At 43.7% G+C, this 27,631-nt stretch overlaps 1 protein-coding gene across 1 annotated transcript in view; it reads right to left on the reverse strand.

Annotated features, from left to right (window-relative positions):
- The window catches only part of MCMDC2 (minichromosome maintenance domain containing 2), a 53,379-nt gene that overhangs the window by 15,437 nt on the left and 10,311 nt on the right, over positions 1-27,631 (reverse strand). The window contains exons 2-9 of the mRNA XM_044295114.1: positions 15,746-15,876; positions 15,592-15,651; positions 13,931-14,126; positions 10,251-10,373; positions 10,072-10,179; positions 8,231-8,359; positions 6,151-6,388; positions 3,953-4,158 (exon numbers count right to left, since the gene is read on the reverse strand). Of these exons, the coding sequence (XP_044151049.1) occupies positions 3,953-4,158; positions 6,151-6,388; positions 8,231-8,359; positions 10,072-10,179; positions 10,251-10,373; positions 13,931-14,126; positions 15,592-15,651; positions 15,746-15,876 (1,191 nt within the window). The remainder of the gene's footprint in view (positions 1-3,952; positions 4,159-6,150; positions 6,389-8,230; positions 8,360-10,071; positions 10,180-10,250; positions 10,374-13,930; positions 14,127-15,591; positions 15,652-15,745; positions 15,877-27,631) is intronic.

Here is a 27,631-nt window from a genome sequence, read left to right on the forward strand (position 1 = left end):
TGATGCGTTTTTCACGCGCGTAATAAAAAACTGAAGGTTTACAAACAACATCTCTTAGCAACCATCAGTGAAAAACGCATTGCACCCGCACTTGCTTGCGGGTGCAATGCGTTTTTCACGCAGCCCCATTCACTTCTATGGGGCCAGGGCTGTGTGAAAAACGCAGAATATGGCCTCATGCACACGACAGTTTTTTTTCACGGCCCGCAAAAACGGGGTCCGTGGGTCCGTGATCCGTGACCGTTTTTCCGTCCGTGGGTCTTCCTTGATTTTTGGAGGATCCACGGACATGAAAAAAAAGTCATTTTGGTGTCCGCCTGGCCGTGCGGAGCCAAACGGATCCGTCCTGAATTACAATGCAAGTCAATGGGGACGGATCCGTTTGATGTTGACACAATATGGTGCCATTTCAAACGGATCCGTCCCCATTGACTTTCAATGTAAAGTCTGGAGTTCTGTTATACCATCGGATTGGAGTTTTCTCCAATCCGATGGTATATTTTAACTTGTAGCGTCCCCATCACCATGGGAACGCCTCTATGTTAGAATATACTGTCGGATATGAGCTACATCGTGAAACTCATTTCCGACAGTATATTCTAACACAGAGGCGTTCCCATGGTGATGGAGACGCTTCAGGTTAGAATATACAAAAAAACTGTGTACATGACTGCCCCCTGCTGCCTGGCAGGTGCTGCCAGGCAGCAGGGGGCAGACCCCCCCCCCCCTGTTTTTAACTCATTGGTGGCCAGTGGGCCCCCCCTCCCCTGTTGTTAACTCGTTGGTGGCCAGTGTGCGCACCCCCCTCCCTCCCTCCCTCTATTGTTTTAATACATTGGGGCCAGTGTGCGCGCGCCCCCCAACCCCCCCTCTATTATTTTAATACATTGGGGCCAGTGTGCGCGCGCCCCCCCAACCCCCCCCCCCCTCCCTCCCTCTATTGTTTTAATACATTGGGGCCAGTGTGCGCGCGCCCCCCCAACCCCCCCCTCCCTCCCTCTCTCTATTGTTTTAATACATTGGGGCCAGTGTGCGCACCCCCCCAACCCCCCCTCCCTCCCCCCATTGTAATCATCATCGGTGGCAGCGGAGTAGAAGATTTTCATACTTACCTGGCTGCTGGCTGCTGCGATGTCTGCGTCCGGCCGGGAGCTCCTCCTACTGGTAAGTGACAGCAATGCGCCGCACAGACCTGTCACTTACCAGTAGGAGGAGCTCCCGGCCGGACGCAGACATCGCAGCAGCAAGAAGCAGGTAAGTATGAAAATCTTCTACTCCGCTGCCACCGATGATGATTACAATAGAGGGAGGGAGGGGGGGGGGGGGTTGGGGGGGTGCGCACACTGGCCCCAATGTATTAAAACAATAGAGGGAGGGAGGGAGGGGGGGTTGGGGGGGCGCGCGCACACTGGCCCCAATGTATTAAAACAATAGAGGGAGGGAGGGGGGGGGTTGGGGGGGGGCGCGCACACTGGCCCCAATGTATTAAAAGAATAGAGGGAGGGAGGGAGGGGGGTGCGCACACTGGCCACCAACGAGTTAACAACAGGGGAGGGGGGGGGGGGCCCACAATGATATTCAAACTGGGGAGGGGGGGGGGGGGGTCTGCCCCCTGCTGCCTGGCAGCCCTGATCTCTTACAGGGGGATATGATGGGGTTAATTGTACTATCATATCCCCCTGTAAGAGATCGGGTGCTGCCAGGCAGCAGGGGGCAGTCTTGTACAAAGTTTGCAGTGTATTCTAACTAGAAGCGTCCCCATCACCATGGGAACGCTTCTGTGTTAGAATATACTGTCGGAAATGAGTTTTCACGAAGTGAAAACTTAGATCAGAAAAAGCTTTTATGCAGACGGATCTTCGGATCCGTCTGTATGAAACTAAAACCTACGGCCACGGATCACGGACACGGATGCCAATCTTGTGTGCATCCGTGTTCTTTCACGAACCCATTGACTTGAATGGGCCCGTGAACCGTTGGCCGTGAAAAAAATAGGACAGGTCATATTTTTTTCACGGCCAGGAAACACGGCTCACGGATGCGGCTGCCAAACGGTGCATTTTCCGATTTTTCCACGGACCCATTGAAAGTCAATGGGTCCGTGAAAAAAAACGGAAAACGGCACAACGGCCACGGATGCACACAACGGTCGTGTGCATGAGGCCTATAGAACATGCTGCGATTTTTACGCAACGCAGAACTGATGCGTGAAAAACAACGCTCGTGTACACAGACCCATTGAAATGAATGGGTCAGGATTCAGTGCGGGTGCAATGTGTTCACGTCACGCGGAAAACTCGCTCGTGTGAAAGGGGCCTAAGGGTACCTGCACATGGTGCGTATTGCATGAAGATTTTTGTGTGTCAGATCTGCAGCACAATACAGTACCAGCTACACATGTGGACAAAATTGTTGGTACCCTTCCGTTAAAGAAAGAAAAACCCACAATGGTCACTGGAATAGCGTGAAACTGCTAAAAGTAATAATACATTTTTTTTACTGAAAATCAACTAATTCAAAATAGCTTTTAAATTGCCACACATTTTAAAGCAGGTTCATTGTGAAAATGTTAGGGAAATCTGCATTAAATGCATTCACACGTGCAGGTAGCCTAAGGGTACCTGCACACGATGAGAACTATGTGTTTTTTTTTCCGCGCAGATTTTTGAGCTGTATGAGATTAGACAAATCTTATGTACACTTTGCTTTTTTCTTAGGTGCAGAAATTAACTTGCTTTTCGGATTTTGAAATCTGCAGTGTGTCAATTGTTGCATTTTTCTTATGCGGGTAAGATCTGCAGAAAATCCGTATGAAATCCTCATCAAAAACGTGATAAACAGCGTCGATTCATGTGTGGATTTCATGCAGATCTACTGCACATAAATCTGCACCATGTGCAGCCACTTTTGTGTGCCTGCCCACATTACAGATTTGTATGCAGCGGAAAAGGTGCGACATTTCAAATCCGCAGCATGTCAATTTATACCATGGATTTCTCTTGGGGACTTCTGATGTTTTTTTCACGGTAAAAAATGCATGCAATACATGCGGCTTTGTTGCGAGTTTTGCTGTGGCAATGCAGCAAAGTCCATAATGGATTTTTCTGCTGTATTTTCAGTCACTTGTAAACCCAGCCTGAAGGTTATTTAACAAACCAGTACATGTATCAACTAAAGAAACTACTAAAAACCTATCCTTAAAGGGACACTGACAGGCCCAATAACCATAATTAGCTGTACATATGCATGCACAGGTCTTCTAATGTACATTAAAAACATATAAGTATAACCCCTGTCCACATTATGAATACAGTAAACTCACGTTTTATAACCTGAAGTAATCGCTGTTCTTTCTGCCCAAGGGGCGGGGATTCAGCTTCTCTTGTGCCCAGCCAGCATCAGCCCAACCGCCGTTTTGAAGCGCCGCCCAGCTCATCAATATTCACTTAGCTGGGCGGCTTCTGCAGTCCCCGACCTTCCGAGATCCGGCGCATGCCCAATAGAAAGCTATGGGCATCGGACTCGCTTTCAGCTTCTGCGCATGCGCCCGGCACCCATAGCTTTTTGTTTTGGGCATGCGCCGGATCTCGGAAGGTCGGGGACTGCAGAAGCCGCCCAGCTAAGTGAATATTGATGAGCTGGGCGGCGCTTCAAAACGGCAGTTGGGCTGATGCTGGCTGGGCGCAAGTGAAGCTGAAACTCCGCCCCTTGGGCAGAAAGAACAGCGATTACTGCAGGTTATAAAACGTGAGTTTACTGTATTCATAATGTGGACAGGGGTTATACTTATATGTTTTTAATACACATTAGAAGACCTGTGCATGCATATGTACAGCTAATTATGGTTATTGGGCCTGTCAGTGTCCCTTTAAATGAGAGTGTGAAGCAGCATGGTTGTTTAAGCAATGACAAAAAACGAGGCGAGTGACACTTATTATTCCACAAATGTTACCTGATGATAAATGGTCAAGATTCTCTTTTTTATTCATATTGATATCGCCAATAAAACACACTCCAGCTTTGGCCATTAAAGCACTACCAGCGTGGATAATTGCAGTTCCTGTTCCAAGTTCATCTTTGGTTACTGTGGCAAATATATCATTGAAATGTGTATGACAGACGCCACGTGGAACAAGACAAGTACTGTACCTCATCAGTCTGAAAAGCAAATAAGATCTTGTCATTGAGAGATAAAACCTAAAGTAATTGGAACACATTGTATTAATAGGGTGAGTTGGAATATAAACGACAGTCTGGTGTAGATTCCCATCATTGCACTGGATCACAAAATATTGACCGCAGTGTTTTTTTAAGGGTACTTTCACACTTGCGTTGTTTGATTCCGGCAGGCAGTTCCGTTGCCTGAACTGACTGCCTGATCAGGCAAACTGTATGCAAACGGATATCATTGTTTCTGACTGATCAGGCATTTTTCAGACTGATCAGGATCCTGATCAGTCTGAAAAATGCCTGATCAGTCAGAAAAATGCATTGCAATGCATTGCAATACCGGATCCGTTTTTCCGTCGTCATCAGGCAAAACGGATCCGTTTTTTTTTTTTTCCTCATTTTTAAAGGTCTGCGCATGCGCAGACCGGAAGGACGGATCCGGCGATCCGGTATTTTGAATGCCGGATCCGGCACTAATACATTCCTATGGAAAAAATGCCGGATCCGGCATTCAGGCAAGTCTTCAGTTTTTTTCGCCGGAGATAAAACCGTAGCATGCTACGGTTTTCTCTTTTGCCTGATCAGTCAAAATGACTGAACTGAAGACATCCTGATGCATCCTGAACGGATTGCTCTCCATTCAGAATGCATGGGGATATGCCTGATCAGTTCTTTTCCGGTATAGAGCCCCTGTGACGGAACTCTATGCCGGAAAAGAAAAACGCTAATGTGAAAGTAGCCTAATCAGCTTGTCAAGGTCAAATGCCTTTGAGGCTATGGTGCACTAGACAGTGCACGGCTTGCCAAATTGTTACCAGTTGTGTCAAACTAAGGGTACTTTCACACTTACGTTGTTTGATTCCGGCAGGCATTCCGTTGCCTGAACTGCCTGCCTGATCAGGCAAATTGTATGCAAACGCATGTCATTTTTTCTGACTGATCAGGCATTTTTCATACTGATCAGGATCCTGATTGCAATACCGGATCCGTTTTTCCGGTGTCATCAGGCAAAACGGATCCGGTATTTATTTTTTTCTCATTTTTAAAGGTCTCATTTTAAATGCCGGATCCAGCACTAATACATTAGGCAAGTCTTCAGTTTTTTTCGCCGGAGATAAAACCATAGCATGCTACGGTTTTCTCTTTTGCCTGATCAGTCAAAATGACTGAACTGAAGACATCCTGATTGGATTACTCTCCATTCAGAATGCACGGGGATATGCCTGATCAGTTCTTTTCCGGCTTAGAGACCCTAGGACGGAACTCTATGCCGGAAAAGAAAAACGCTAGTGTGAAAGTACCCTTAGACATAAGACAACGTCCAGACACGACTTATATATATATACCGTAAATTCAAGGGAGGTTCACACTTGAGTTAGGCTACTTTAACACTAGCAGCAGCCTTCTTCAGTAGGCTGTTCCAGCGGGTGAACAGCCTGCCGATCCGTGCTGCTGCTAGTGCACGCGTGCCACCGGAGGTCTGCTCCGGCCCCATTGACTATAATGGGGGTGGCCTGAGTTCCAGCGGCAGCACGGCAAACATGCCGAGAGGCGGCCAGAATAAAACTACGACGCCGCTACTACGCCACTAGTGTGAAAGTAGCCTTAAACAGATCTGGCAGGCTGTTCAGACAGAGAACAGCCTGCAGAGAACAGCCTGGCAGAGTTTTACCGGATTCTCCAATTGTCAGCACCTCCACCAATCAGCTGTTTGAAGTACTGCAAAACTCAGATGAGAGTTGCGGCCTCTTCATAGTACACCAAGCATGGTAGAGGTGTTGCAGGGCTAAACTTTTTTTAAGATCATGGGGATCCCTGCAGTTGGATCCTCACGAATAAGAAATTTGTGGTGTATCTTAGTGATATACTGCCACCTTATGACATGGCAAAACCTTGATTTGTTACATCAAATTAGGAAATTTACTGTCATATTTAGCTTAACATAAAATGTACCATTCCCTTTATTTCTAGTTTTCTTACCGGTCTACAATCAGTGTGTCATTTGTCACAACCATTAGATCAAGGGGATTTCCAATTTCTTTGTCCTCATTACATGTCTGCACAAGGCTGAGCAGAATGCAGAGTTTTAGAGTATTGTGCAATCCCACTGGAACAACTTGTGCAGCAAAAACATTTGCAAGAATACCGGTAAATATCCATGGGGAATACAGGGTCTTGGAGTGAAGCTTTTGAAATGCCTTGGATATAGTAAGGGGACCTAAGGGAGGAGAGAACAAACACTGTGAATTTATTCATGTAAAAACCTCCTCAAATTTAAATGAAATTGCTTCCGTTTCTACCCGCTTGCACTGTCTTAGGGCTCATGCACATGGATATATTCAGTGTCGGACTGGGATTGCTAGGGCCCAACAGTAAAATTCATTCTGGGGGCCCACTGTACAGCGACATGCAAATATTACCTGCCCACACAGAAGCAGACAGCAACAAGACGCTACAAGATGATTGATTATGGGGGGTTTCTGCAACAACTTCAAAAGGTGGGTCCCAGGGAAGAGAGGATACTGGCTGGCCTGCCTGCCTCTATTCCTAGAGGCCATCTTAAAGAGTAACTAAACCTTTATAATAATTTTTAATATGTTGTCCCTAATCCCGTAGTACCCATGTACTATGCCAGGATTAGCTGAGCGGAGTGGGCTCCCACGTACTATGCCAAGAGTTAGTAATTGTCCGGGGAACACGGGCAGGAGCAGAAATAAGCGCTCCTGCCCGTACGCACTGCGCTGCTGCGGCACTATTCATAAAATGAGTACTCCGTACACCGCTGAGTAGTCAGCGGTGTAGGGAGAACAGAGTTTTAGGCTACATTCACACGTCAGTATTTTTCTATATCCCGAATTTCGGTCCGTTTTTTGCGGATCCGTTGTTTCTGAAAATGTTTCCGTACGTCATCCGTTTTTTGCGGATCCGCAAAAAACAGAAACATGTATACATTTCACAAAGCAAATAAAGTTGTTTGGATTTCTTTAAAAAAAATAAATAAAAAAAAAGTGAATAAGTGATTTCTGTGGGCAGGATTTAATTTCCAGGAACGGATTCCGCATAAAACGGATGACATACGTAATGACATACGAATGTCATCCGTTTTTTGCGGAACCATTGACTTTGTATTGTACCAGGATCCGATTTTTGCGGAAAAGAATAGGACAAGTTTTATATTTAATCGGACATGTGGAACGGAACAACGGAAACGGACAGCACACATTGTGGTGTCCGATTTTTTTCAGAACCCATTGAAAATGAATGGGTCCAGAACTGGTCCTGATCTGTTCCGCAAAAAACGGAACAGATCAGGAAAGAAACAACGGACGTGTGAATAGACCCTTAACCGCACACTGAATGGTGCACTTTAGGGATATAAAAGTACAATAAAAACAGAAAACTTATAAAGTATATTAGAAAAATGTTATTTAGGGGATTAGGGACAACATATTAAAAATTATTATAAAAGTTTAGTTACTCTTTAACCTTCCGATGTACCCAGTTTTTTATATTTATATAGGTTATTTGACAGGGGGCCCACCTTTTTTTCAGGGGCGCACTAGGGGATTCCCCTGTTCCACTGTGGGCTGATCCGAGCCTGGATATATTATGGCTCTGCACAGGAGCCATATATTTTCATTTATTAGCAAGTATTGGGAACGGCTTTCTTGATCTCACAGGATGGTACCTGATCCTGTCATTGGCGCAATATATACTGTATTCCTCCTAGACAGAGAAATGATATGCTCTTTTGCATATTGTATGTTTGTGTTGTGGTACATGTTAAATTTTATAATGTATTGCGTGCCTATACACCTATTAGTCATAATAGAAAGAGGATTCCTCTCTTGGTATCTCCTTTTATTAGCTGGAACGTAGGGCCGCTACGAAAAACAGCATTATGCTATGGAGGACCCGCACAACCATGGATTAAATGGTCTTTTTGTGCATTTGAACTGGCACCATGTACGGTAATAACCTATTCTAGTGTCGCGGTCCTAGTTGATCACTGACGGGATTTCCACTCTGTTTAGATCATTCACATATGAAGTATACTTACTGCGCACAATATACGGATGAATATTATTGGCTTCTATACAGACAGCTACTTGAGAACCATAAAGGCCACATATGGGTATACCTATTACTCTGTATCTTCCTCCTATTTTCATTCTGTCTATTAATTCGTCTATGGAATACATAATTCAGATATAGTTGAATAAAGTCTTAAATGTAGTACTGTAGACATATTGAAGGTATGTTGACATGCAGCATTTTATGTTGTATTTTGGCTTTTGTTGTAACTTATCGCACCAGGCAGATAATACATTGTATTGAATCGTTTCTTTAAAGATCCTGTTTACATATTGCAGTAAGATAGGCTGCAGTATCCCCAATTTTTCACAGTTTAAAGGGGCTGGTCTACGAAAGAGGCAGACTGACTATAGAACTCACAGGTGGCCACTTGAGCCCTACTCACAGGCACCAGCTATGGTAACTGTGGTATTTGGCACTACTGGTGTCGTATAATGTACCACAATATGGTATTGCAGGCCCTGCCTACCTTCTGTCAATTTGGACCCGACTACAAAATGGGGTTACTTTTAGTTTTTTCCAGGACCACTTTAAGTTCCCAGTCCGCCCCTGTCCATGAACAACATCCACACCTAAAGAATAGGTGATAAGTGTATAATTACTCTGTGTTCGACTACTGGGATCCCCACTTATCACAAAAATGTGGGGGTTTCAGAGTCCCCTGTGTGAATAGAGCAGTGGTGCGTATGAATGACCACCTTCTCCGTTTGCTTTTATGGTACTGATGGAAATAATTGAGGGATGTACTTCCGCTATGCACGTTTCACGCTCAGCTTGACAAAGCTGACTGTAAAATGTGTGTTGGGCATATGGGGTCCTCTTGGTACCCAATATATATTGGTGATATCTTGCTTATTTCCATATCCTTGTACACGTATGTGTTTTTGATTTTCATGTGAATAAATATATTTGCAGGTAAAAAAAGGTGATCTTTTGTGGGATATTTTTTGTTTTCCAAAACACATTTATTTAACTTTTTTTTTCTATGTCCCACTAGGGGACTAGAACATGCAATCTTCTGATCTCCTAAATAATACTTTGGAATACTTATGTATTCCAGTCTATTATGTCATTACTGTATGTCATTTACTGTTAACTGACTGTTAAACACTCATACGCCGTACTGGAAGGGGCTAAAATGACCATACACAAGATAAAAGTGGTTGAAATGGCTCATTTCCACTCTGCTGTATATGTGATCGACCAGGTTGGAAACTTTCAAATGAAATTACATGTGTATGGCATGATCATCCAGATTAGGCCAATCGTTTGCCAGGTACGGAAGTACCGGGAGTCAATTTAAAAAAAACTGAGGGGCACAGTTATTAAGACCAGCGTTTTAGACGCCGGTATTAATAATCCCTATAACTGACAGTGAATCTGCTGAAGTTTAGAGGCGCCGGCCTCTACATAACCACCGCCGCTTCTAAATGTAAGATAGCCTCCTTGCTGTCTTACATTTAGATCATTTTCTACACCTAAAACAAGTGTAGAAAATGGTAAAATGAGATGGGTCTGCTGGCCCTTCCCCGGCCACGTCCACTTTTTTAGACATGGCATGAGCGGGCAGAAGACCAGGTGTATTTCTGTTTAATAAATGGTCACCCAGTTTAGTCTGACATGTTGAAGGTGGGTTCGTTTGTATGAACGCTACAATGAAGTTGGTTATTCTGTCATTTATATGGCAGGCTTTAGTGCCTGGTAGTAGTGATTACATCAAGAATTTAAATTTGCCTAATTCAACACAAATGTATAAAGACATTTTGCTGTTAAAATGTTATATAGACGATAAAGAACAGAGTTTACCTCTAAGAAACACTACATAAGACTGGAAACGGTAATTGTCATTTGTTGCACACTGTCCTTGGAAAATACGCAGTGCTTCTGAATCTATGAATTCAATCACCTGTTTGTCTAACAAAACAGATATACAAGTCATTTACTTTTATTGGGTCACCTTGAAATAAAGCACTTTTTTCACTTACCACCAAGAACTCTGTATTTCACATCTTCTTTTAAAGGTGATGCACATAAGTCACAAAAAAAGTCTTGTCGCACAGTTGCTGACTCTGTAGCCCCAGGAGTGTGGATGCGTATGTACCGGAAATCTGATGCATGTAAAAACATACATACTTCATAAATCTGCCACAGTCAGTCTATTGTTGACATCAGGGGTGTATCTCTCACGAGGCAAACAAGGCATTTGCCTAGGGCGGCACTTGCCAATGGGGCGTCAAAATGCCTTGTTTGCTTAGTGATAGTTACACAATATGCAAAATATTTTTTTTGCCCCTTTGCCCCTTGTCCGATCCGATCCTTCACTATGCGAGCGGCCTCGCCGGTGCCGCATAGTGAAGGAGTTGAAATACTTACTTCCTCCTCCTCCTGACTTCCTCCCGACCTCCCCTGCCTTTTGCGTCCGCACGTTGCCGTTGTAACGTCACACGGAGGTGGAGTCACTGGCCGGCAACGCTAGGGTGAGCCTTATCTCCTCCAAGTGCAGAACTGATCCTGCACACGGTCACCGTGAACACTGAGGCCAGGCCCCGGCCACCAATGCACTGATCCCTGAGCCTGCTGTCTTCAAAAACTGTAAGTACTTAAATTACAGTAATTCTATTACTTAGTTGTTTTATGGGGTAAGGGGGTTGGGACCCGTTGGGTGGTTAGAGGGGGGAGAATTAGGGAGGGGTTAATACTGTACTATCGCTAGCTCTAATAGGAAAGGGTGAAGCCTAAAGAGGAAGGGGTGTGGTTTACAGAGGAAGGAGTTTGGCCTTGACAGGAAGGGGTAGGTCAAATTTATATTAGGGGGGTGCCCGAGTTTAGTCTCGCCTAGGGCAGGACAAAACCAAGATACACCACTGGTTGACATTAAACACAAGCACATAAAACGGAATAATGAATATAATGGAGCTCGAGTCTGTAGATATACAATCAGTTGTTCCAAAGTTCCTGTAATGCCCCCTTCACATATATCTGGCCTTAGATGGGCAGATTTGCTGCCCATAATGAGTGCTCATCTACACTCATTATACTTTAACTTTTCAGTGTTATTGATAAGAGTTTTCCAGGATTTTTATACTGATGACCTATCCTCTGGGTAGAAAAATATTTGTATCAAGGACAGCACCAACGTCCCACCTTCTGGAAGCGTCACGGTCACCACCGGTTAGACTCCTTCCCACTGAAAGTAATAGGAATAAAATAAAATTATGACCAGCGTCTTCCTTGTGCAAGTTTCTTTATTCCCGATCAGCACAGCAAACAGGCAATGTTTCGGCTTAACACAAGCCTTTCTCAAGCCATAATAAACATCACACAGTGTGACCTTATATACCTTCTCCATATTTTCACCAATGTACCAATTTTCACCAATAAAATACTTGTATATAAGCTATAACAAACTAAAACCAATCATCGTTATCTATATAGGTGAACATTATATCCTCCCCTTCCATAAGGCCCCTTCTTACATCTTTCCCCATGCGTCATCCATATACATGTGAGTTGCAGCATGGCCGCCGTCGCGTGTCTCCTCAGCGCGATTAACAGTCCACTGCGCATGTCCTCATCCTACGTATCTTACGTTTCATTCACCGGACTGTAAATGTCACGTCGCTTCTCTCTTCACGCAACTTTATTGATAGGGACATCAAAATACATTAACCTCTGTTCTTATTCTCCACCACCACATATGCTTTTCTCTTTACAGGCGCTGAATACAGAGTTTAATGTAAGTCACCTTTAGGGCCCTATGAGTTCCTGTCCTCGTGTAGCTTTAGGAGGGTTTTCTATATTTTTATATATTGAGTAAATAGAAGGATTTTAATTACTGTAGGTGATGTAATGGGAATATATATTATATATTGAGTAATATAATTATTTGAATCACTATAGGTGATATAATGGGAGTTGTTGATTTTATCCTCTTTTTTGTTTTTTAAATACAGTGAGTTGAGGACTGGTGATGCGGGCGCATGTCTCCATTGCGAAGCATAGAGGGATGGCTATCTACGATCTTCCCCCCCTTTGTATGAAAAAGCACACAAATTGGGAGCCATGTTGTGGACGGGATTTAGTGGTGCTGTGACTGATGTAGGGTGTCATTATTTGACACCTGTAAAGAGAAAAGCATATGTGATGGTGGAGAATAAGAATGGAGGTTAATGTATTTTGCTGACCCTATCAATAAAGTTGCATGAAGAGAGAAGCGACGTGACATTTACAGTCCGGTGAATGAAATGTAAGATACGTAGGATGAGGACATGCGCAGTGGACTGTTAATCACGCTGAGGAGACACACGACGGCGGCCATGATGCAACTCACATGTATATGGATGACACATGGGGAAAGATGTAATAAAGGGGCCTTATGGAAGGGGAGGATATAATGTTCACCTATATAGATAACGATGATTGGTTTTAGTTTGTTATAGCTTATATACAAGTATTTTATTGGTGAAAATTGGTACATTGGTGAAAATATGGAGGAGGTATATAAGGACACACTGTGTGATGTTTATTATGGCTTGAGAAAGGCTTGTGTTAAGCCGAAACGTTGCCTGTTTGCTGTGCTGATCGGCAACCACAGGTGAGGCAAATACCACTGCCCTCACCTGTGATTGACAACCAAACCAAACCGCTGACAACCGCATGCGGTTCAAGAGTCACGGCCATAGCCATGACCGTGACTCTTGAACCGCATGCGGTTGTCAGCGGTTTGGTTTGGTTGTCAATCACAGGTGAGGGCAGTGGTATTTGCCTCACCTGTGGTTGCCGCTGGCAACGTTATGTATGTGGCAGCTTTTTATGCTGTGCATGCGGTTGCACCTAGCAACCTTTCTGTTAGGTGTGTGTGTTGTGTGCACTAGGTTTTGTTATTGTGTGCACTTCCCTTTTAAGTGGTGTTTTCCCTTCCCTGGTGCTGGAAGGGTTAACTCCCTTCCCAGTGTGTGTGTGAGTCACTGGGTGTGTCTGACCGTTGGGTGTGGCCACTTAGGCCTATAAAGCCTCTGTCTTTGGCTTGGCTCAGTAGGTTGCTTCAGCCAGGCATAGCTGGAGCAGCCTCCTGTGTATTACCATCTACCAGTGGGGGCCTCCCTTCTGGTCATAAAACTTTGTTACATGGTGTTATCTAGGTGTGTGGGGTTTTTTGTATTATTGCAGCTTATGGTCCAGGGTTCCTGTGTGATGTCTGGTGTGTGCTGTGTTCCTTGGTGTCTTGAACTAACAGCACCTGCACATGGGTTCCTGGTTGTGTTGTCTGTGGCAGGTGAGTGTTGTGTGAATTACTTTTGCCTGTCACTGCCATAGCTGTTTCTGTTTCCCTTTGTAGCTTGGCCACATTAGACTCCTGTTTCTCCGTCTCCAGGAGGAACGGGCTGTCTACCCAGCTCCTAGCTCAGGGAACGACGGAGGGTCAGTAGGGATCCGAGGTTCCTGAGTATGGGCCCTCCTACCTTTAAGGGCGGCCCATACAGCTAGGAGTCAGGGTCAGATTAGGGAAGCGCTAGGAGGTGACCTGCTCCCTAATTCTGTGGTGCTGGCCAAGTGACAACCCTTCCATCTCCTGGCACCGCACGGCTGAGGGTTTTCCCCATCCTCAGCCGTGACAAAATCACAATAAGAAAATAAAAGCTCATTTTATATTTAGAGTTTTTACCTTTAGACAAGGGGCACTTTGTGTCAGAGCACAAAAACCTAGCTCCCTGGGTGTATTTATTAACTGGGGACATAGCTGTGACTGTTCCTTCCATCATATAAAGTCTTTGAGATCTATAGTCCAAGGGGAACTCGCTGAGGCTTAAGTGATACCCAGGTAGGTCAGGCAGATGTGTAACTTTTAAAACCACATGTATCTAAAAAAAAAGTAATTAAGAATTATTTTACAGCACTGCATATGTATGTTCAGAAAAAGTATACCTGTGCCCTATGGTACTGCTTGCAAACACTGTGTAGGTATCTCCCCAGAAACTTGAGAAATGACTTCTGCCTATCCCTTCACCTACAGTTTAGACCTAAAGGGGTATTCACAGCTGAGAATGACCTCCTCCCTGGCCTATATGGGGCTGTTGTAGGATGTACTATGCTGTTTTTGTAACTTCCATATAAGTGGATGAGAGTTATGGAAACAGAATAGCACAGTAGGCTACGCTGTTTCCCTAACTTGTGAGTTGCAGAAACTGTATTTGCAGCTGCAAATGTAGGTGCACAGAATCACAGGGACTGTCTCACTTTGGCAAATGGCATTTATCATGTAGAGAAAGTTATTACAAGGCATTTACTAATGTATTGTTGTTGTCCATATTGCCTCCTTTGCTGGCTCAATTCATTTTTCCATCCCTTTATACACTGCTTGTATCCAGGGATTACGACCACCCTGAATTCCAGCTGTGGTTGCACAGTATAAGAAAAAAGCACTGGTGCTGAAGAGCTACGCAGTCCTGGCTACCAGAGAGACTGGCACTTTTTCCTATAGTGTGCTTCTGGAAATGAGTAGTGATGAGCGGCAGGTGCCATATTCAAATTTGTGATATTTCACGAATATTTCGCTAAATATTTGAGATATTTTCGCTAATTCGAGACTTCGTTATATTCGTACAATGCTATTCTATTGGGACAAATCGTAATTGAAATATTCATTTTTCACAAAAGATAAACTATATTAAATAAAGAAGAATATTCTAATTCAATAATGACTAAGATATTTTAGCCTTCTGACACTGGCCCACAAGTAATGGTCCATTACCGGCCTGCTTTTTGCTTGTGGGCCAATGTGAGGAGGCTAAAATATCTTAGTCAGTACTGAATTGGAATATTATTCATTATTTAGTATAGTTTATCTTATGCGAAAAATCGGCAATTAAATATGCGCGTTAATGGAATCGCATAATGGCGTTAAGCAACTTTCCTATTGGGTTGGCTTGGCAGAATTGTCGAATATGTAGAATATAGCGCTATATTCGCAATACGAATATTCTTTTTTTTTTTTTTCTTCATCTGAACCCATTACATTTACTATCACTAATGGGTTCAGATGAAGAAAAAAAAAAAAAAAGAATATAAATTTTAACGAATATATATCAATTTATTAAAAACATTCGTGAATTATTCGAATATTCGCGCTCAACACTAGAAATGAACAGTGTATAATGTGATGGAAAAAGGAATCAAGCCACCAAAGGAAGCAATATGGATAATAACAGTACATTAGTAAGTGCCTTGTATTAACTTTCTCTACATGATAAATGTCAGTTGCTGAAGTGAGACGACCCCTTCAATGGAGAATTACTATAAAATCATTCCTAGAAGAAATGCCCGTACCTGGGCCTCCGTCTGGTATTCTGCAATCAAGGAAAGAGTTCTTACTGCAGCATCACACACCTAAATTACAAATGAAATTGACACTAGAGTAATAACATGTGGTATATAGTAACAACTCAAAGCATCTGAAGCTTTATGGATCTGTAAAACATACCGACTGGAAGATGTTAGCCGCCCTTACTGGCTCATGCAGTATGTAGTTTCCAAGAGTAGCATTCAGCTCAGTGATATCCATGGGGTTGACAGAGATTACAAATCGGTAGACAGCATAACTTTGTCCTGACTCTACAGAGATATAAATGTCAGCTAGTCATATCGCTCGAGAGAAGGCGAGAAAACATTGTCCACCAGTGTGGACAGGATTTAAAGGAAATGTTGCTTGTTCCCGATTACTGGCCTGTACAATCGTGCCACCGATCAGCCAATAAATGAGAAATCACTGGTTTGTCTGCTGATGTGTATCTTTAATCAGGATGAAACATGTCCAATACTCTGCAGAACATCTCCCTGTGTAATCAGGAATGTGCTGCTGATAAATATAGAACTGAATGAGGGAGAAATGACTGTGGTAGTGATCATTCCTCCTCATTCACTTTGCGTCGTCTGTGTAATAGGCCAATGCAAATGATCATCAACTTTTCATTCATTTTTTTTTGTGATCCCATGAAATAAAAAGATTTGACAATGCGGTCCCCAGACCAAAACAGTTGTGCACCCCTGCAATGGAGGCTGTAAAAATCTCCATGCACTGAGCTCCTCCTAGTGGCTGCTATGCAAAATGCTCCAGCTCTACATGGAGAAGGAGGTCACCACAGGCCTAATAGCAGTGGCACGGTCTGCTTCAGTGGCGTAGCTAGAAAGGACTGGGCCCCACAGCAAATTTTTGAATGAGGCCCCCCTCCCCCAGTAATTTTTTTGCAACCCCTTCCTTTCATGCTGCCCCCATTCCTGTGGCTAGTAAAGATCACTCTCTCAGACCAGGCCCGGCAGCTGTTCCATTAGTCTATACTGCCACTGTATATAATTGTATTGTTGTGTAATACTATTGAGGGGGCCCTGACAAAATCTTTTAGTCCTCCTCCTCCTGGATAGGCCCCTTCTGGGTCAGGGCCCCAAAGCAGCCGCTTCCCCTGCTTCCCCTATAGCTACGCCCCTGGTCTGCTTCCATGGTGAGTACACTACTAGAATGGAATATCTGTCACAGGAAATCTGGTCTAGATAAGGGAGTGGTCTTCTCAAAGAGGTGGTGAATTGGAGAGTTTTCTCTGTACTCGAAAAGAATAAATATTCCATCATACACTCCTCAACAATTAAATTTCAGCACCAAGAAGAAAAGTCATGGAATTATGGAAATCACAGGATCAACAGACGTGTTAACCCCTTGATGACATGCACTGTACATGTAAGTCACATGTCATTTCCTTAACCCTTTCATGACCAAGGGTCATTGATGCCCCAGTGTCCAGGTCAAAATTTACAAATCTGACATGCGTCACTTTATGTGGTAATAGCTTTGGAACACTTTTACTTATCCACGCCATTCTGAGATTTTTTTCTCGTGACACATTGTACTTCATGACAGTCATATATTTGAGTCAATATATTTCACCTTTATTTATGAAAAACTCCCAAATTTACTAAAAAATTAGAAAAATTCACAATTTTCCAAATTTCAATTTCTCTGCTTCTAAAACAGAATGTCATACCTAATAAAATATTTATTACTTAACATTCCCCATATGTATACTTTATGTTGGCATCATTTTGGAAATGTCATTTTATTTTTTTAGGATGTTAGAAGGCTTAGAAGTTTAGAAGCAATTCTTACAATTTTTAAGAAAATTTCCAAAACCCACTTTTTAAAGAGCAGTTCAGGTCTGAAGTCACTTTGTGGGGCTTACATAGTGGAAACCCCCATAAATGACCCCATTGTAGAAACCACACCCCTCAAGTTACTCAAAACTGATTTTACAAACTTTGTTAACCCTTTAGGCGTTCCACAATAATTAAAGGAAAATGGAGATGAAATTTCTAAATTTCACTTTTTTGGCAGATTTTCCATTTTATAATTTTTTTTTTCTTTAACACATTGAGGGTTAACAGCCAAACAAAACTCAATATTTATTACCCTGATTCCGCGGTTTACACAAACACCCCACATGTGGTCGTAAACTGCTGTACGGGCACACGGCAGGGCGCAGAAGGAAAGGAATGCCATACGGTTTTTGGAAGGCAGATTGTGCTGGATTGGTTTTCTGAACACCATATGTTTTTTATTTTTCTGCCGATTGTCTTGTGCAGGGGCTCGTTTTTTTGCAGAAAGTGTTGAGGTTTTTATTGGTACCATTTTTGGGTACATAGGATTTTTCGATCATTCATTATTACACTTTATGGGGCAAGGTGACCCAAAAATTGGCTGTTTTGGAACAGTTTTCATTTATTTATTTTTACAGCGTTCATCTGAGGAGTTAGGTCATATGATAGTTATAGTTATACCATTATAGAGAAGATTGTTACGGACGTAGCAATACCTAATATGTATACTTTTTCTTATTTATTTAAGTTTTACACAATAATAGCATTTCTGAAACAAAAAAAATGATGTTTTAGTGTCTCTATAGTCTGAGACCTATAGCTTTTTTATTTTTTGGGCGATTGTCTTAAATAGGGTATCATTTTTTGCGGGACGAGGTGACGGTTTGATTGGTACTATTTTGGGGGGTCATACACCTTTTTGATTGCTTGCTGTTGCACTTTTTGTGATGCAAGGTGACAAAAATGCCTTTTTTTTTTACAGTTTTTATTTTATTTTTTATGGCGTTTATCGGACGGGGTCTATCATGTGATATCTTTATAGAGACGGTCGTTACGGACGCGGTGATACCTAATATGTGTATTTTTTTTTCTTTCATTTTTTATAGGAAAAGGCAATACATTTTTTTAATTTTACATTTTATTTTATTTATTTTAACTTTTTTTTTTGCAAAGTGTAATACATTCAGATGCCCTGTAGGTGGCAACAGCGGACGCTTTTGCAAAGCGTCCGGTTGCCATGGCAACCATCGGGGCTGCCATCGCAGCGCAGCAGCCCCGATGGTGGAGAGAGGGATCCCCCTCCCTCTATTAACCCCATGGATGCCACTGCCGCGGCATCCTCTTCCTTGCGGCCACTGGGCGCCGCCATCATCTGGAAGTGATGTTGATATCTCTGACGTCACTTCCGGAATTTTTCCTTGCAATGCGATTTTGCGTCCTTTTGTGACTTTTTAATATATAATTCGCAATTTCTCCTCCAGTTGGAGGATTTATTGTATTCCTTCCTCGGGGGAAAACTTTTTATTTACTGATATGTGTTTTCTCCTGGGGGCAGGGACTCGGTTCTGAGCCCATCCCCTCCCCTATTTAAGGAAGCATTGTGCACCAGGTCACTCTCTGGCTGCACATGCTTTTTAAGCTAGCTCCCAGAGTCCTATAAGCTGGTGTTCCTCCACTTATTGGTGCCTTATTTCTGGCCCTCATTTTCAGCTTCCGCCGGTCTGCCTTTCTTTTACCCTTCTCATGAAACATTTATTGGTTGTTTACAAATGTTTTACTTGTCCTTTTTTTCCCGCAGTGATGTCGTCTCCACGGGATTCTAATGGCAGAAAGGTGGATTCCAAGCGGAAACATTTATCGTGCTATGATGTAGCGCGCTTTTGGAGGATAGCTGTCCCTACTCCAGGTGTGACGGCTGCCGTATGAGGGTCCAACCTGCCACGAACATACGATGCAGGATATGTATCAGTGGGTGAAGACCTATGTTGATGGATCCATCAAAGGGGTTATAAGCCTGCTGGATGAGAGGCTTTCTACTCAGACTCCTATTTAGTCTTCGGCTCCAGTAGAGAGACCTTCCGTAGTCTCCTAGGTTCCTCATCCTATGGGTCGAGTCTGCAGGATCCTCTTGACAGGAGAGCAGAGTGCACACTCAGGAGAGGTTATACGGCAGCTGCAGATTCCGCATCCACGGCCATCGCTGCTACAGAAGTTTCTACCTTCCTCCGGTCTCGATTAAACCAGATCCAGATGGATGTGGATCAGAAGGTGTCTCGGGATGACATTCTGGCGGATTTCAAGACTGTCAACCTGGCGATGGATTTCCTGTCTGATACAGTGCAACAACAGCTGAAGTTGGCGGCCAAAACCATGGCCCTGGTGACAGCGGCCCGCAGGCCTTTGTGGCTTAAGCCTTGGGTCGCTGACTATTCCTCTAAATATAATTTATGTAGCCTTCCCTTTAAGCCCAACCGTTTGTTCGGCTCGGAGTTGGATAAGATTATGGAAGGTCTGTCAGATAAAAAGCGGAAGAGTCTTCCACAACAGTCCTTTCGGGGGCGGGGCAGACAAAACCGTGGTGGTAGGTCTGACCAGCAGACAAGAGCCCGGAGGGACTGGGGAGCGCAGCGAGGAGGTTTGAGGCGCTCTCGTGAAGGAGCCAAGGATAAAAAATCCACCTCCTGACTACGGGCCTCCTCGTTGCTCTTGGATGACTCCCGTTGCTCTTGGATGACTCCCGTTACTCCTGCCGTCCTGCCAGAAGACTTCCCCACTCCCCTGCCTCATCTTCCCATCGGAGGTCGACTCTCCCACTTCAAGGACATCTGGATCCGAGAGATTTCGGATCCCTGGGTCTTGAATGTCATCTCAGAGGGGTACTCAATCAATCTTCTTTCTCTGCCTCCGGATAGGTTCATCAGAACCAAACTTCTACAGGCCCAAGACAGTCGGTTCTGGAGGCTTACAGGGAGTGCAGAATTATTAGGCAAGTTGTATTTTTGAGGATTAATTTTATTATTGAACAACAACCATGTTCTCAATGAACCCAAAAAACTCATTAATATCAAAGCTGAATATTTTTGGAAGTAGTTTTTAGTTTGGTTTTAGTTTTAGCTATTTTAGGGGGATATCTGTGTGTGCAGGTGACTATTACTGTGCATAATTATTAGGCAACTTAACAAAAAACAAATATATACCCATTTCAATTATTTATTTTTACCAGTGAAACCAATATAACATCTCAACATTCACAAATATACATTTCTGACATTCAAAAACAAAACAAAAACAAATCGGTGACCAATATAGCCACCTTTCTTTGCAAGGACACTCAAAAGCCTGCCATCCATGGATTCTGTCAGTGTTTTGATCTGTTCACCATCAACATTGCGTGCAGCAGCAACCACAGCCTCCCAGACACTGTTCAGAGAGGTGTACTGTTTTCCCTCCTTGTAAATCTCACATTTGATGATGGACCACAGGTTCTCAATGGGGTTCAGATCAGGTGAACAAGGAGGCCATGTCATTAGATTTTCTTCTTTTATACCCTTTCTTGCCAGCCACGCTGTGGAGTACTTGGACACGTGTGATGGAGCATTGTCCTGCATGAAAATCATGTTTTTCTTGAAGGATGCAGACTTCTTCCTGTACCACTGCTTGAAGAAGGTGTCTTCCAGAAACTGGCAGTAGGACTGGGAGTTGAGCTTGACTCCATCCTCAACCCGAAAAGGCCCCACAAGCTCATCTTTGATGATACCAGCCCAAACCAGTACTCCACCTCCACCTTGCTGGCGTCTGAGTCGGACTGGAGCTCTCTGCCCTTTACCAATCCAGCCACGGGCCCATCCATCTGGCCCATCAAGACTCACTCTCATTTCATCAGTCCATAAAACCTTAGAAAAATCAGTCTTGAGATATTTCTTGGCCCAGTCTTGACGTTTCAGCTTGTGTGTCTTGTTCAGTGGTGGTCGTCTTTCAGCCTTTCTTACCTTGGCCATGTCTGAGTATTGCACACCTTGTGCTTTTGGGCACTCCAGTGATGTTGCAGCTCTGAAATATGGCCAAACTGGTGGCAAGTGGCATCTTGGCAGCTGCACGCTTGACTTTTCTCAGTTCATGGGCAGTTATTTTGCGCCTTGGTTTTTCCACACGCTTCTTGCGACCCTGTTGACTATTTTGAATGAAACGCTTGATTGTTCGATGATCACGCTTCAGAAGTTTTGCAATTTTAAGAGTGCTGCATCCATCTGCAAGATATCTCACTAGTTTTGACTTTTCTGAGCCTGTCAAGTCCTTCTTTTGACCCATTTTGCCAAAGGAAAGGAAGTTGCCTAATAATTATGCACACCTGATATAGGGTGTTGATGTCATTAGACCACATCCCTTCTCATTACAGAGATGCACATCACCTAATATGCTTAATTGGTAGTAGGCTTTCGAGCCTATACAGCTTGGAGTAAGACAACATGCATAAAGAGGATGATTTGGTCAAAATACTCATTTGCCTAATAATTCTGCACTCCCTGTACATTCAGAATTACATCCACAAGGGGGCTCTGGAGGAGGTTCCGGCAGGGGAACGGGGCTTAGGGATTTACTCACCAGTGTTTCTGGTTCCCAAGGCGTCAGGGGATCTCCGGATGATTATCGATTTGAGATTCTTCAATCGATACGTAAGGAAAGTAAGGTTCTGTATGGAAACCATCAGGTCAGTGGTTCATGTTCTCAATCCTGGAGATTTGATGGCAACCCTAGACCTCAAGGATGCATATTTTCACATCCTGATTCATCCTGCTTTCAGGAAATATCTCAGGATCGCGGTCCAGGTGTCAGGTGTCACCAGACACCTTTAGTTTGTTGCCCTTCTCTTCGGCATTTCTTCTGCCCCTCACACTTTCAGCAAGGTGGTAGTTTCTATGGTGGCGGCTCTAAGACTCCAAGGACTGACCATCATTCCTTATCTGGACGCTTGGCTTTTAAAAGCCTCTTCCTTTGTGGTCCTGACCCACCATCTTCATGTAGCGATTTCCTTTCTGTTCTGCCTAGGGTGGATCATCAACTGGCAGAAGTCGAACGTGAGCCCGTCGACTTCAGTAAGATATTTAAGCTTCAAAATCGACTCCGTTGGGATGTCTCTCCGGTTGACTCCAGAAAGAAGATCCCGAATACAGAACACGGCAGAATACCTATCCGTGCCTCGGTGGGTTCCAATTCGGACTCTCATGAAGATGTTGGGGCTCATGTCAGCGTCTGCGGAAGCAGTCCCTTGTGCTTTATGGCACCTCCGACCGCTGCAGTCGGAGGTCCTCTCCAAATGGAATGGCAGCCCCGCCGGGCTGAACTCCCTGTGTTCCCTGTCTTGGCAAACTCGGCATTCCCTCAGATGGTGGAACTATCTTTTAGACGGGAAGTCTATGACCCAGCCAACCTGGGTCATATTGACAACAGATGCGTCCCAAGTAGGCTGGGGCGCTCATCTAGACGATTCTCCAGTTCACGGATCCTGGTCTCCTCAGGAGCAGCTCCTCTCATCCAATCTCCGTGAGATTCGAGCTATCCGGCTAGCCCTCCTTCACTTCGCCCCTCAGATCCGGGGCAAAGCGGTGAAAGTCCAGTCAGACAATATGACTGCGGTACTTTACATCAACAAGCAGGGAGGGACAAGATCACTTCCCCTCTTATCAGAGATCAAGCAGATAGTCCTCAAGTCGGGAATGCCAGAGGTGGATCTTATGGCAACAAGGTTCAACGCCAAGGTGGAGAGGTTTTGCTCCCTTTACAGGGAGTCTAGGGCAATTTTGGAGACTCCCCCCTCAGCACACCCTGGTGTCGTGGGACACTCACCTCTGCTCAGATCTGCACAGGTTCAACCTGACAGCCTGGAGGTTAATCAGTCCCTTCCCAGAATAGAAGGGCTTTCAGAGTCGGTCCTGAGAACGCTGTCTCATTTAAGACCCTACTCACTGATTATACCATTTTTTTTGCAAGACCGGGTCCTTTTAAGATTTCTCCTGTACTTTAGGCCTAAGGTTCCTTCTTTCCAGAATATCAACCAGGTGATATCCCTCCCGATTCTTTCTGGACCTTCTACCTCCTCCGAGGAACCTGCTATACATCCTTTGGATGCCTCGAGATGCCTCCGGATCTATGTGGATAGATCAAAGGAGCTCAGGAAAGATGAAAATCTTCTAATCCTGTTTGCCGGTAAGTTTAAAGGCCGTAAGGCGTCTAAACCATCCATCAGTCGATGGATTAAGGATGCTATTAGGGAATCCTTTATTTCCCAATCTCTAGACCCTCCGGGGTTTGTAAAAGCCCATTCTACGAGGGCTGTAGCTACTTCTTTTGCCGAGAGGAGTCTTCTTCCGCTCGACATGATTTGCAAATCTGCCTCCTGTAGCTCTGAATCAACATTCATCTCCCATTATAGACTAGATGCCAGATTACCTGAGTACTCGGCCTTTGGACAGACTATACTTAGTTCTGCCAGGCATGATGGCCCTCCCTAGGGGTTCTTCTTGCTATCTCCCCATCTGTGCTGCTGGTAGGACGTAAGGGAATCGTTAATTAGTCCTAACAGCAGCACACAAATTTACCACCCTAGTAAGACTATTTTTTTTCTTGCTATAACACAATGGGTTGGAGGTGATTCTCTCCTTTATAGGGGAGGTTTAAGTGTTTAATTATTACTTGGGCTCATTAAAAATCCGCCGGTCCTACCAGTCCACGGGGGGTGGTTAACCCCATCTGTGCGGCTGTTAGGACTAAGGGAAAACAAATTATCGTTAGAAATTAACAATTCTTATTAATGCCTGCAGGTAGCATGGCTCCATAAGACCATAGCTCAACTCCCATAGGCTGCAATTAATTGCAGTCTATGGGACCAGCGCTCTAACAAAAACTTGTTAAAGTCCTCTAAGGGGACTTAAAATATGAGTAAAAAAATTTAATTAAATATATATATATATAAAATTCAAATCACCCCACTTTCCCCATAGTAAAAATAAAAATAAAAAATAATTTGTACTGCCATGCCCCAAAAATGCCATACTATTAAAACATAAAAGTATTTATTCCATTCGGTGAACAGTGTAATGGGAAAAAATGTAAGATGGACAATTTGCCTTTTTTTCATCTCTTCACCTCCCCAAAAAAAAATTCAAAAATATGGCAATGCAATTTTTTTTCTACGTTTTAAAAAAAGTACCGTATATAAATCTCATTTTATATACAGTACAGACCAAAAGTTTGGACACACCTTTTCATTCAAAGAGTTTTCTTTATTTTCATGACTATGAAAATTGTAGATTCACACTGAAGGCATCAAAACTATGAATTAACACATGTGGAATTATATACATAACAAAAAAAGTGTGAAACAACTGAAAATATGTCATATTCTAGGTTCTTCAAAGTAGCCACCTTTTTGCTTTGATTACTGCTTTGCACACTCTTGGCATTCTCTTGATGAGCTTCAAGAAGTAGTCACCTGAAATGGTTTTCACTTCACAGGTGTGCCCTGTCAGGTTTAATAAGTGTGGATTTCTTGCCTTATAAATGGGGTTGGGACCATCAGTTGTGTTGTGGAGAAGTCAGGTGGATACACAGCTGATAGTCCTACTGAAGAGACTGTTAGAATTTGTATTATGGCAAGAAAAAAGCAGCTAAGTAAAGAAAAACGAGTGGCCATCATTACTTTAAGAAATGAAGGTCAGTCAGTCCAAAAAAATTGGGAAAACTTTAAAAGTGTCCCCAAGTGCAGTCACAAAAACCATCAAGCACTACAAAGAAACTGGCTCTTATGCGGACCACCCCAGGAAAGGAAGACCAAGAGCCACCTCTGCTGCGGAGGATAAGTTCATCCGAGTCACCAGCCTCAGAAATCGCAGGTTAACAGCAGCTCAGATTAGAGACACATCTCTAGAACAACAGTTAAGAGGAGACTGTGTGAATCAGGCCTTCATGGTAGAATATCTGCTAGGAAACCACTGCTAAGGACAGGCAACAAGCAGAAGAGACTTGTTTGGGCTAAAGAACACAAGGAATGGACATTAGACCAGTGGAAATCTGTGCTTTGGTCTGATGAGTCCAAATTTGAGATCTTTGGTTCCAACCACCGTGTCTTTGTGCGACGCAGAAAAGGTGAACGGATGGACTCTACATGCCTGGTTCCCACCGTGAAGCATGGAGGAGGAGGTGTGATGGTGTGGGGGTGCTTTGTTGGTGACACTGTTGGGGATTTATTCAAAATTGAAGGCATACTGAACCAGCATGGCTACTACAGCATCTTGCAGCGGCATGCTATTCCATCCGGTTTGTGTTTAGTTGGACCATCATTTATTTTTCAACAGGACAATGACCCCAAACACACCTCCAGGCTGTGTAAGGGCTTTTTGACCACGAAGGAGAGTGATGGGGTGCTGCGCCAGATGACCTGGCCTTTACAGTCACCGGACCTGAACCCAATCGAGATGGTTTAGGGTGAGCTGGACCGCAGAGTGAAGGCAAAAGGGCCAACAAGTGCTAAGCATCTCTGGGAACTCCTTCAAGACTGTTGGAAGACCATCTCAGGTGACTACCTCTTGAAGCTCTTTAAGAGAATGCCAAGAGTGTGAAAAGCAGTAATCAAAGCAAAAGGTGTGGCTACTTTGAAGAACCTAGAATATGACATATTTTCAGTTGTTTAACACTTTTTTGTTATGTATATAATTCCACATGTGTTAATTCATAGTTTTGATGCCTTCAGTGTGAATCAAAAATTTTCATAGTCATGAAAATAAAGAAAACCCTTTGAATGAGAAGGTGTGTCCAAACTTTTGGTCTGTACTGTATGTGTATATATATATATATATATATATATATATATATATAAAAAATAAAATGAGTGTATGTCTGTCTGTCCGTCCGTCCGTCCGTCCGTCTGTTCTTTATACACGACCAAACGACTGCATCAAATTTTGGCACACAGGTACATTAGCCAATAGAAGCCTGCAGATCTTTCACTCATATCCCATTTGCCATACACATGGTCACATGACCCTTATCAGCCAATAAAAGCTTGCAGGCCCTTAGTCTCGACACACAGTTTTACACCAGGTTTCCATAACAACCCAGCCATTTTTCTTCATTGCTGTAGGTCACCTTTGAAGGGGCAGAGTGCTGTGGATGACACTGTTAAGAGAGCGGAGTGCTGTGGAGGTCACTGTTAAGGGGGTGGGTTATTGTGGAAATCACTGTTTAGGAGATGGGGTACTATGGAGGTCACTGTGAATCTCTTATTTTAAGGAGGCGGGGCACCGTGGGGGGGGGCAGTGTTAAGGGCTGAGAGGCTGTGAAGTTCACTGTTAAGGGGGCAGGCCGCTGTGGAGGTGTGACTCTTAAGGCAGCAGGGTACTGTGAGGTCATTGTTAAGATTGTGGGGTACTGTGGAGGTCACTGTTAAGGGAGCGGGGTACCATAGCAGTCACTGTTAAAGGGGCAGGCGCTGTGGCGGTCTCTGTTAAGAGGGCAGGGAACGGTGGAGATCACAGTTAAGGGGACATTCCCCTATGGAGGTCAGTGATAAGGGGCGGGGTGCTGTAGAGGTCACTGTTAAGGGGTGGGCTCCTGTGGAGGTCACAATCAAGGGGGTGGGGTGCTGTGCAACTTACTGTTAAAGGGGTTGGGTGCTATGAAGGCTAAAGTTAAGGGAGTGGGCTGCTGTGGAGGTCCCATTTTAACCACCTCAGCTCCCCTAGCTTAAACCCCCTTAATGACCAGACCACTTTTTACAATTCTGCACTACACTACTTTCACGGTTTATTGCTCGGTCATACAACTTACCACCCAAATGAATTTTACCTCCTGTTCTTCTTACTAATAGAGCTTTCATTTGGTGGTATTTCATTGCTGCTGACATTTTTCCTTTTTTTGTTATTGACCGAAAGTTTTGCAAAAAAATGACTTTTCACTTTCAGTTGTAAAATTTTTCAAATAAAACTGCATTTCTATATACATTTTTCTCTAAATGTATTGTTCTACATGTCTTTGATAAAAAAAATGCAATAAGTATATATTTATTGGTTTGCGCAAAAGTTATAGTGTTTACAAACTATGGTACAAAATGTGAATTTCCGCATTTTGAAGCACCTCTGACTTTCTGAGCACCTGTCATGTTTCCTGAGGTTCTACAATGCCCAGACAGTAGAAACACCCCACAAATGACCCCATTTCGGAAAGTATTCAC

This window comes from Bufo gargarizans, chromosome 5 (assembly GCF_014858855.1).
Source record: "Bufo gargarizans isolate SCDJY-AF-19 chromosome 5, ASM1485885v1, whole genome shotgun sequence".
NCBI classification, from domain to species: Eukaryota; Metazoa; Chordata; class Amphibia; order Anura; family Bufonidae; genus Bufo; species Bufo gargarizans.